At 42.1% G+C, this 12,175-nt stretch overlaps 1 protein-coding gene across 4 annotated transcripts in view; it reads left to right on the top strand.

Annotated features, from left to right (window-relative positions):
- SCUBE2 (signal peptide, CUB domain and EGF like domain containing 2) overlaps positions 1–12,175 on the top strand; it is a 75,024-nt gene that overhangs the window by 43,578 nt on the left and 19,271 nt on the right. For 3 of the 4 annotated variants that reach the window (XM_090032669.1, XM_090032668.1, XM_090032670.1), the window contains exons 15-16: positions 1,207–1,362; positions 1,715–1,918. In XM_090032669.1, coding sequence (XP_089888795.1) covers positions 1,207–1,362; positions 1,715–1,918 — 360 coding nt within the window. The remainder of the gene's footprint in view (positions 1–1,206; positions 1,363–1,714; positions 1,919–12,175) is intronic. The other variant, XM_090032671.1, reaches the window with a different exon arrangement.

The raw sequence follows: 12,175 nt of genomic DNA, 5'->3' as shown, positions 1-12,175 counted from the left end.
ATTTCATGAGACTACTCTCTCTTTTTGCTCTTCATATCTTTTTATGACTTTCTAATCTTAAACATGCTTCTCGTAACCTTAGCTTCCTTCTCTTCTGCATCTTTAAATATAAACATGTCCTGACTCTTCCATCTTCCCTTTCCTCTGTGATTATGCTGCCTGGTTGCTAATTCTATTTAACTGATGCCACATTGAAGAGACCTCTGGCTTCTTTCTTCCTGTTCATCCTTGTTCTCCAGTTTGGCTCCTGTTTCCTTGCCTCTTCCTTTTATATTGCAGAAACTTCTAATAGACACAGCTAGATTGGCTCCTGCCACACACTTTTAGCTGCTTTGAGGTAGGAAACATGATGTGGAAACTTGTAAAGGCAGCTAGAAACAAAGAGGAGGACTTTAACCTATGACCTGCCCACAAAGTGTAGTTTGAGATGAATCTGAGTGAAATAAATGAATAATAAAGAGCAAGGCCTCCTTGCTGAAAGAGGAATCAGTGCATAGCTGTATCATGGTCAATCTTTTACTTGGTTGGACTTGAAAAAGAAAATTAACCAAAAATAAAAATAATCCACCATATTGGTTTGCTTGGCTTTAAATGAACAGCAACCATACTCCTTGCTAGATCTTTAGTGAAGGTGCATATTTATTCCAGGACCAAAATGTGATCTGGACGTTTTCTTAAATACATATCGTTTCCTCGTGGAAACCTTGGTTATGGGTCTCTGAAAGTCCTGTGCATGCTGAGACTTGCCCCAGATGAATTTAAATACTGTTGTAAGTGAGTGGGGCTCTCACACCAATACAAACAAGAGATTTTCCCATGAATAATTTTAACTTGTCTTGAGCAGGCAAATAGCATGGTTCTAATAGCATGTGTCAAAGAAGATAATAAAGAACTTGTTGGCAGCTGCTTGGTTTAAGTGGGCTTGTAGCTTTAGCAAGGTTCAGATCTCAGTGGTGGGATGTGCCTTCAGCACAGTACAGCCAGACCCTTAGCTGGTGTAATTTGCCATGGCACTGTTGAAGTCACTGAAGCTAACCTTGTGTTCGTCAATTGAGAATCTAGCCCCATTGTTTGTAGTTTATTAGCATCTGGAGTTAATCATTTAGTCTCCTCACAGTCTTCATAACAAAATATTTACTGAGCTCTAGTGAATATCCAGTAATATAGTTGGCCAAGCTTTTGCTTCCTTTAATTTTGTTCATGCAGAGAAACATAACTCAGTAACGGAGAGCTTCTACTATGTAAACCTAACATGCAGCTCTGGCAAGAAAGTTCACGGAGACTTCAACAGACTGGCGGCAGCTAAAGAAATGTTTATCACTGCGGATTTTGAGCTTGAAACAAACCAAAAGGAGGTGACAGGTTGGTTGGAAAATGATCCAAGGTGCATATGAAGGCTTCTTGCACTTAGATCCTTAATTTTCTTTATCTTTCACTTTCATCTTTACGCAAAATTTAATCATAAAAGTATCTCCTGTTTTGAAGCTTCATTTTATTGATTTAGAAAGCATGAGGGACTTGCCTAGCTCCTAAAATCAGAGTGCTCCTATACTTAAAAAAATTATGTTACAATTAATTTTCTTCTTGTTTGCTGGTGTCATTTCTTGAAGACTGCATCCAGATTGACACAGTTTGTATTTCCATTGAATCAGATACTGCTGCACACTGTTGTTAATACTGAAGGACCCTCATTTTTACCCTTGTTAACTTTTAGACGTGTGTGATCTGCGCTGTGCACGAAAAAGGACTGAGAAGAGACTGCGCAAAACCATTCGAACCTTGCGGAAGGCAATCAACAAGGAGCAGTTCCATGTTCGCCTCTCTGGCATAGACCATGAAGTGGTCAGAAAGTCTCTGAAGCTCTCAGATTCACCAGAGTTCTGCAGTTTGGGACAAGTACGTGTGGAGAACAGATGTGGTACGTGTTGTGAAGAAACAAGCATAACTTTGAGACATGCCCCCTTTGTGCTCTCTGCTTGGTGCGGGCCTTGTGTGCTGGAAGAACTTTATGGGAGAGTTACAAACTCACAAAAAACAGGGCTTAACAGAGGAACATTGCACAAATCTTAATGACTGTGGTACTAACAGCACCACGATAATACAGCCTGTGAGATACTTCTGGAGTACAAAGGTTTAGGGAGAGGGGTTAGACAGTCTATTAATATGGTCCTAATGACCATGACAGCGAATTCAAGCTGCACAGTGTACACAGCGTGTAAGTGCTTTAGAGAATCAGTAAGGCTTTAAAATGCTTGTCAGACTAAATTAGATTTTTGGGCTTTTTGGACAACTTAGCATGCCTTCCAAGCAGCCACTGCAGTTCAGCTGTGGAATAGATGTTCTAGTCTGGAAGGACTAATTCCTAGAAAGCTCCCATTCAATTTGGAATTCCATATTGTAAGACGGAAAATGTGTTGAAATATCGTTATTCAAGCAAGTCAAGCACAAGAGATCTGTCTGTCCCCTGTACTCAGACTACACAGGGGTCATGTTAGAAATGAGCTGCAACTTACTTCCTCTCAGTTCTGTAATAAGGATAGGCAAAGCTTTAGGAGAGTTACCCGATGCATGATTTGAAGTTTTCAGAACTGTAATGTCTTATGAAGAAGATGGTAAAAACTGTAAAGGCCCAGTCTGGAGAATAGCAACAAATTAAGAGGCTTTTCCATTCTTCATGTTTCATCCTCTGGCATGGGCACTGTGCACAGGTTTATGTCCCCTATGGGCAAATGATTTAAGAGAAGGCAAAATAGATAGCAATTCCTAAACTGTAAGGTTTTATCAGATAACTGCAATTACCTGCCTACGATATGTTTCCTTGCATCATGCCTGTTGCACAAACATCTATCCTGTCACGTACTACTTTTACATTCAGCATCCTTTGTTTTGACAAATGCCAAAATACTATATATATATATATATACAGCTGCTCTGAAATGCAGCCATCCTTGATGGAGAGAGTAGGAAGCACCCTAGTGCAGTGCACATGCAATAGCAAGGAGTGGAAATTTTGTTCTGGTGTTATGCGTGTGTGTGTGTGTGTGTGTGTGAGAGAGAGAGAGAGACAGAGAGACTGAGTACTATTGCCTTCTTGTGGCTGGCTCATGAAGAGGAGATGAAGCCTATCCCACCTCTTCCACCTGTTCCCCTTTAGTTCAAAAAGGTGAGGTCCATTGATTCTGGAGGGGAGGGTGTGTTTGTCTACAACAGAGAAATATATCTAATAGATTTGTCTGTTGACTGAAGTTGAGGACGGAGAGAACAAACAGATTAGTTCTACAATGCAGCTTTGTGTAATAGATAGAAACAAAACAAACTTAACCTGGGACAATGTCAACTTCCAAGCGTCTTGTTTTAGTCTGCAGAAAAGGATACCAGTGCTCGGATAATATCACAGTGAGCAAACTAGAAATACCGAATGTAGATAAGTTACCCCCAACTCAAGTGGTAACTCTTGGGATTAATTTATGTCTTTTTTTTTATTTTTGGTGATTGCTTTTTTTTATCCAGAGCTAATTAAACTTGTAAGTAGAAACTGTAATAATGGGAGACATGAAAGAGGATGCATGTGATTGTTTTCCTATGTTGCAGAGTCATTATTCCTTTCTCATCAATGTTTAGAAGTGGTTGGCTCATAGGGCCTTGTAATGCTCCTCTGTCATGGAGTGAATTTGTCACCTGTGCATGGTATCTGGACACTAAAACTCTGTGAAGAGAGAGGTTCTGCATATAACAGCTAAGGTGGAACAAATACCTTTTGTCTGACCTCACTGGAATGGTGGTACCCTCAGATACACTAATACCATGGATTAATCTCGCCACATAGACAGGTGGACCTGTTCTTCTCCACTTTGCTGCAACCTTACGTTTTGCTGGTTGTTGGTATGAGCTGGGCACCTGGCTAAAATACAGTTTGATTCTCCTGCTTCTACTGCAAGTGTTTGAACTGTGTGAGAGGAAGTTATAGTTCTAACCAGGTCAGCCAATATAGTTGCTGTTTTGGTACGGGCTGGATCTTGCCTTCCATTCAGCCGAAATTTCTTATAGACTAGATACCTATTCACAGCCCCAGACTTTTGCTCTCAGTCTTTTTCTCCATTGTTTTCAATATCATTTAGGTTTTTCCATTAGAAATTCTATGCCTGTTCATATAGTTGCTGTTTTATCTATCTTTTCTCACTCTTTTTTCTTGTATTTTTCATACATCTCACTGTCCTGTCTTTATTCATCCTGATTACTTTTCTTTACACCAGCATCCTGTTTTCCTTAGTTTTATTCCTTTTCATAGACATTATAGACATTAGGGCTGCAAGATCATCAAGTCCAGCCCCTATCTTTTGTCCAGGCTCTATCCTTCTTTGTTGCTTTGTCTCTCCACCACTTTTCCTAAACATTTTTTTCCCTTTTCATATTTGTTCAGTAGGGGTTGGGAATTCAGTTAATTTATTCCCGGTGTTCCCACACAAGTTTCTTTCCTTGATTCTGTTTTGGGACAGAAGTGGAATTATTGTACTGATTAGATTAGGATTTTGGAGGTAAATGGTGAAACACTTTCTCTTAGCTTTAGTTAAGATGAACATATCTCAAAATGGGATCACCAAGGACAGCAGAAATAAATTTAATTCCAGCACAATTCAACTTTCCTATATCACTGGATATTTGCATATATTTTCTTGATGTTCTGCAAGTTGATTATAAAAATGAAATTGCCACTGGCTCAGAGAAATGCAGTCTTTCATCTTAGGGTTGCCAGTCAAAATCCAGTTCAGTTGGCCTGAAAGTTGATCTTCTGATCATCAATTTTGTGGTCCCAATCTCATGATTCCTTTTGTCCATATCACTGCACAAGAGTTCCAGTAAAGAGGTGTATAGCTAGGTAATTAGTAGAATGAATTCATCTACTATGAATTGGTAGGTTCAATAAAGTTGCTATGGCCTCAAAGTGGCTTCCACTGTGAAGCTCTAAAAATGTACCTCTTAATACTTACGAAAGAGATCATCACTATAAATGGCACCTTAATTAAGAATTTTTGCAGAGAGGCAAAAGCTGGGAACCAAATGGTCTTTTCATATCTAGAGGAAATTGGATCACTGTACTCAATGGAAGGGACCTCAGGAGGTCATCTGGTTCAACCCCCTGCTCAAAGCAGGACCATCCCCAACTAGATCATCCCAGCCAAAGCTTTGTCTTAAAAACCTCCAAGGATGGAGATTCCAGCATGTCAGGATCTAAACTAAATAAGCCCAGTTCCCTCAGCCTCTCCTCATAAGTCATGTGCCCCAGCCCCCAAACCATTTTTGTTGCCCTCTGCTGGACAATCTCCAATTTGTCCACATCCTTTCTGTGGTGGGAGGCCCAAACCAAACATAGTACTCCAGACGTGGCCTTATCAGTGCTGAATAGAAGGGAATAATTACTTCCCTTGACCTACTGCCAACACACCTACCAAAGCAGCCCAGTATGCCGTTAGTCTTCTTGGCAACAAGGGCTCATTGCTGGCTCATATTCAGCTTATTGTCCACTGTAACCCCCAGGTCATTTTCTGCAGAGCTGCTGCCCTGCTAGTCAGCCCCCAGCCTGTACTGGTACATGCGATTGTTCTGTCCTAAGCGCAAGACTTTGCACTTGTCCTTGTTGAATCTCATGAAATTCCTTTTGGCCCAATTCTCCAATGTGTCTAGGCTACTCTGAATCCTAGCCCTACCCTCCGGTGTATCTACTACTCCCCCCCAGCTTGGTGTCACCTGCAAACTTGCTGAGGGTGCACTTTAAGTCAGCTTCCTGGTCATTGATGAAGACATTGAACAAAACCAGCCCCAGGACTGACCCCTGAGGCACTCCACTTGATACTGGCTGCCAACTAGACATCAAGCCATTGATTACTACGTTCTGAGCCCAATGCTCCAACCAGTTTTCTATTTACCTTACAGTCCATTCATCTCGCCCATACTTCCTTAACTTGCTTGTGAAAATGTTGTGGGAGACCGTATCAAAACCCTTGCTAAAATCAAGGCGCACCAAATCCATTGGTCTCCCTGCATCCACAGAGCCAGTCACCTCATCATAGAAGGTATCAGGCTGATCAGGCATGACTTGCCCTTGATTAATCCATGCTGACTGTTCCTAATCATCATCTTCTCTAAGTGCTTAGAAATGGATTCCTTGAGGATCTTCTCCATGATTTTTCCAGGGACTGAGGTGAGGCTGACTGGTCTGTAGTTCCCTAGATCTTCCTTTTTCCCATTCTTAAATATGGGCACTATGTTTGCCCTTTTCCAATCATCTGGGACCTCTCCTGATCACCATGAGTTTTCAAAGATGATACCTAGTGGCTCTGTAATTACATCAGTCAATGCCCACAGCACTTTGGGTGTATCCCATCCAGCCCTATACACTTTTACATGTCCAGCTTTTCTAAGTAGTCCCTAACCTGCTTTTCTGCTCTTTCACCACTGAAGGCTGCTTCTGTTGAGTTACTGGGTGAAATTGCAGATGCTCCAGAGAGTAGGTCTAGGGTCCAGAATGACTTGAATAGACTGAAGAAATGGTCCACTGTCAATCAGATGATTTCATAGATTTCATAGACATCAGGGCTGGAAGGGACCTTGGGAGATCATCAAGTCCAGCCCCCTGCCCAAAGGGCAGGAAGTCAGCTGGGGTCATAGGATCCCACCAAGATAAGCATCCAATTTACTCTTGAAGGTGTTCAATGTAGGTGCTTGAACCACCTCCGCTGGCAGACTGTTCCAGACCTTGGGGGCTCGGACAGTAAAGAAATTCTTCCTTACGTCCAGCCTGAAACGGTCTTGCAGGAGTTTGTGACCGTTTGACCTCGTCATCCCTTGGGGCGCTCTGGTGAACAAACGTTCCCCCAGATCCTGGTGGTCACCCCTGATAAACTTACAGGTGGCCATCAGATCACCCCTGAGCCTACGCTTTTCCAGGCTAAAGAGTCCCATGTCTCTCAGCCTATCATCGTAAGATCTGTTTTCCCGACCTCTGATCATGCGCGTGGCTCTCCTCTGGACTCTCTCAAGCTTCTCCACATCCTTTTTGAATTGTGGAGCCCAAAACTGGACGCAGTACTCCAGCTGCGACCTCACCAAGGCCAAGTACAAGGGGAGAATGACGTCCCGGGATTTGCTCGAGAAGCATCTATGGATGCAAGCCAGCGTTTTGGTTGCTTTACTAGCCGCAGCATCGCATTGCAGGCTCATGTTCATCTTGTGGTCAATGATGACCCCCAAGTCTCTTTCTTCTGTAGTGCTATCCAACGTAGCACTGCCGAGCCTATAAGGATGCTGCAGGTTTTTCCTCCCAAGATGGAGAACCTTGCATTTTTCGGTGTTAAACACCATCAGGTTCTCGTCTGCCCATTTGCTGAACTTGTCCAGGTCAGCCTGGATCACCCGCCTATCTTCTGGCGTGGATGCTTTGCCCCAAAGTTTGGTGTCATCGGCGAACTTGGCCAGTCCACTCCTGACTCCAATGTCCACATCATTAATGAAGATGTTGAACAGTATGGGTCCCAGGACAGAGCCTTGAGGGACCCCACTGGTCACAGGGCACCACGATGAGTGACTGCCATCAATTACAACCCTCTGGGTCCGACTGCGGAGCCAATTTCCCAGCCAGCGGATCGTGGTGGAGCCAAGGCCACAACTGGCCAGTTTGGCCAAGAGGTGATCATGGGATACCAGATCAAAAGCTTTTTTGAAGTCAAGATATATGACATCAATCTCTTCTCCCTCGTCCAGGTGATAGGTCACCTGGTCGTAGAAGGAAATGAGATTGGTCAAACAAGACCTACCCGTGACAGACCCATGCAGGACAGAGGTAGGAGCAATGGTTCAAGCTGCAGTATGGGAAATTCAGGTTGGAAGTTAGGAAGAACTTTCTCATTATGAGGATGGTCAAGAATTGGAACAAACAGGCTACCTAGAAAAAATGTGAGATTCAACACGGACAAGTGCAAAGGTCTGCACTTGAGACAGCATAATTGCATACACAAATAAAGGCTGGGGAATGCCTGGCTAGACTGCAGTACTGCAGAAGGGGACCTGGGGGTCACAGCGAACCATAAGATGAATATGAGCCAATAGTGTGCTTTTGCTGCAAATCCCTCCCCCCCCAAAAAAACAAAACAAAAACCAAAAACCAAAAACCCAGCATCCTAGGTTGTATTAACAGAAGTGTATCTTACAAGGGAAGTGATTCTCCCTATTGAGCACTGGTGCGGCCACGCCCTGGGGTAGTGTGTTCAGTTTTAGGCCCACACTTCAAGAAGGATGTGGACAGTTTGGACCGAGTCCAGGGCAAGGCAACAAAAATGATTAGGGGCCTGTGAGGCAAGACTTATGAGGAAAGGTTGAAAGAACAGGATTATTTAGTTTGGAGAAGAAAAGACTGAGGGGGGATTTGCTAACAGTCTTTAAATACCCGAAGGGCAATTTTAGAGACGATGGCGATGGACTTTTCTCTGTGGTTGTTAAGGACAGAGCTAGGAGCAATGGTTCAAGCTGCAGTATGGGAAATTCAGGTTGGAAGTTAGGAAGAACTTTCTCATTATGAGGATGGTCAAGAATTGGAACAAACAGGCTACCTAGAAAAAATGTGAGCTCTCCATCCTTGGAAGTTTTCAAGAGTGAGTTTGACAGACACTGGGCTGTGTTTAGTCAGGGATGATCTTGTCTTGAGCAGGGGCCTGGACTAGATGATCTTGTGATGTCCCTTCCAGCCCTACTTTCATATGTTCCTATCTGGAATGTTTGCCTCTAAGAAGAGTGGAAACAGGCTTTTGACATCCACTGAGGAGTGTTTCTCAGTGAGGGAGAGAGAGAAGCTCTGACCAGTCTGATCCAGAGGAGCTGTAAGTGAACTAACATAAGTTCTATGTAACTAATGTGTGGCATGTTGGGCACTCTAAGCAATTCAAGTGATGGGAGAAAGGTGAAGAGGAAGCAGTGGCTAAGCCAGTGGTTCTCAGTGTTTTTAAGCTTGAGGCATGCCTCAGAAAATGTCAGCTTTTCGGGTTCCTATAGATGTGCGGGGACTCTGCTCTGGTGTGCTGTAATTGTAATAACTGAATCTGCTGGAGTGTGCTAATTAGTGCGCTCCAGCAGCCTCCATGTCGAACAAGCTTTAGTTAAAACACCCCCATCGCCAAGTGCAGGATACTAAATATACAAAATTCTGCAGGCACTTTAAATAGAGCCGCTCTTGGAGCTGCTCTGCTTAAAGTGCCCTCCCCTCTTCCGCCACCCTCCCCACCACAAGCACATGTAAAGATGCCCTTAGTTTTCACTTGTTTTTTTGACTACAGAAACATAATAGAGCAGTTCTTCTGTTGCAGAGAGCTCAGGAAGACCACAACAGGTCTGAATACTTTTGATGCTCTGAATTCCTATGCGAAAACTCCAGGTTTATCTTGAGAATTATGTTTGTACATCTGATAGTGGAACGTTGCATGGCACTAAAAGGATCTCAGGGTACCCTGTGGCACCTCTGAAAGGATCTCAAGGCACCCTGGTTGCAAATCATTGGAATAAGCACTGTTCCTTGAAATTTCTCACAGTTACCTGGGTCAGACTGCTGTTGTTGCAATATAGTAACATAAGAAAAGTACATTCCATTTGGAGTGCTCAAAGTTAACAGCAATTTCATTTGTGGTGCACAGGTGTGAGAACATAATATACTCTTGGTGTACGAGAGCCTGAATTGCTGAAATACTGAGCATCTTTATCTCTAAGAGAAGTCGATATAAATTGCTCCACATTATGGAGGTTTGTGTCCTTTGCCTAAAGAGTGCAAGCAAATCAATAGTTGGTCATGTTTTATCACCCAAACCCGATTCTCATTGTTTGTATGTGGCATGACACTAGGATTCTAAGACACAGAGTATGAAAGACATGTTCCAAGAGAAACACATAGGGCTGTCAATCTTTTTATTTGTTGCAATTAGTAAATGTATTCTCACACAGCCAACATCCCATATGTTCCATTTTCCCCCTACTTTTATTGAACTTACACAAGAGTAAATAAACTTTCAAATGAGAAAGAAAGTGTTGTTCATATTACTAACCTGCTTGCTTTCCCAATACTAGTTTTAAGCCATAAATCTCTAAGGCACAGAAGTTCTCCATGTGACCTGAGTCCATGAACTGTTAAAATACAATAACTTCAATGACACCGCGTAGGAATCATTTTGCATCAGTGAGTTGTGATTTTCCTTATAAAGTCAAAGCATGATTCTTAAGAAAATGGTTAGATGGTGGATCATGACCTCTTTTATGAGGTTCACCTTCTTAGTCACTGAGATACTATAGTATTTGTCTTTAGCATCAAAAGCTCAAAGGCTAAAGTGTTGAAAAGGGGGGGGAAGAGCCTTTAAATGTCTTTGTAACTTTTAATCCTGGCTCCCTGTGGGCCCCTGTCTCTCTCTATTTTAGCATCATAAAAGCTTTCACATATTTTTTTAAACAGCTGCATGAGTTTCAGAATGGGATTTTAATGGGCATTGAAGACAAACAAAGACGGTAGCTACAAAAATGAAGTCTACTGGAGGCAATTGGTCCTTTTGTTCAAATGAAGAAATACAAGCAGGTTGCTGGAAAAAAAGCAAAGAAAAGCTAGTGCAATCTTTGATTTAACTTCATTATTTGCAAATTTTTGTTGTTGCTTAAGATGGCTATTTCTCATGTGTCAGGCAGCACCTTGTATTTAGTAGCTTTGTGAGATGAGATGCATAAACTTTTTTTAGCTTTTTAAACAAATATTTCAACAAAAATTGCATTCGACACTTTTCTTTAGGGTTTTTTTTCCCTTTAGAGATTACTCAGTTTTGTCATCCTTACTACGCACAGACCTGATGATTTCAGAGAGATACCTTGTGTATTAAAGTACATCTCTCCATGACTGAGGCTGGTGTAACCAAGTCCAAAAAAGTTGCATTTTATTTAGAAACAACATCTTTTATACGGTAGATTATACCCTGGATGTTTCAATGAGGTTTTAGACACATTTAGATCATTAGTTGGATAAGCACTTAATAAATGATCTATGAATGTCCATTTAAATAGGAAAGAAGGAGAAGTAAGGGTCAGATTTAATGATTCATAGGAAATATTTGTGTGAGATTTAAATTATTTGAAACTTTGTATCATTTCTCCATATAAAAATACCCTTGTGTGTTCCAGAGAGGTAGGAAAATCTTGCTTCATCAGCACAGGGACAAAAAACCTTGCATGTATTTAATGCATATATAATTTTAATGCTGTGTTTTATTTAGTTGTTAATATTTATTAGTGAATGAATAGCTAAAACTTCAGCGAAGGGTACTGATTAGGGTACTGATTAGTATTAACAAATAAGAAGTGTTCCAGCCTTGAGATTTATGGCATGTCTCTCAACAGACAATTGAAGAAAACAGATTTTTTTTTCTAAACATCATGAATTTTTTTTAATATTTGATTTTCACAGTGTTCCCATTTTTATACATTTTCCCAGATGGAACAAAATCTGAAGAGGTGCTGATCACTTTCAGTTTCCATTGACTTCAAAGCGAATGTTAGAGTTTCAACACCCTCCTGCTTAGGGCTGCTGTTAACGCAATGAATAGTGTGGTTTGTTTAAAAGCACCTGGTTTTTAATAAAATTAGATATGAATAAGCATGGAAGGGGGCGCAGGACTGGAGGGGATCTCATGGGTCATCAGGTCCAGATGACTGATACATCTGAGGAACAAATTTGTCTTTTTGTGCCCCATCACATTGGTGACTTATGGTCAACTAGTAGTCCTGGGTATGACTGTAAACTGCATCTGACTGGAGGCCCTGGTGGCAACATGGTGGGACTGCTTGTGGCAGGGTAGCTCCTATAAAATACCACCGTGTTGCTACCTCCAGAATAAGGTGAGAATAGGGTGCTTAAAAACACTAGCCCCCACTGCCTTGTTGGTAGTCCTTAGTTGGAGAAAAGCCAAGGGAGATTACTGTGACAGAAACGTGCCCTCACCAAGGCATTAGGCAGTCAGCAGCAGTTCTTATCTGTTTCCGTCTGGCAGAAGCCACAGCCTGAGCATCTGGACTTGGTCTGACCTTTGAATTCTGTTTCAGTGGTTTAAAGTGGGGAATGGTAGGTCTTTGGCATCCTCCACTCCCATACTCTAGCCTAAGC

This window comes from Crocodylus siamensis, chromosome 2 (assembly GCF_052110815.1).
Source record: "Crocodylus siamensis isolate JL-2025a chromosome 2, ASM5211081v1, whole genome shotgun sequence".
In the NCBI taxonomy this organism is placed as follows: domain Eukaryota; kingdom Metazoa; phylum Chordata; order Crocodylia; family Crocodylidae; genus Crocodylus; species Crocodylus siamensis.
Note: the sequence above shows the minus strand (reverse complement) of the source record. Positions and strands in the feature narration are given on the sequence as shown.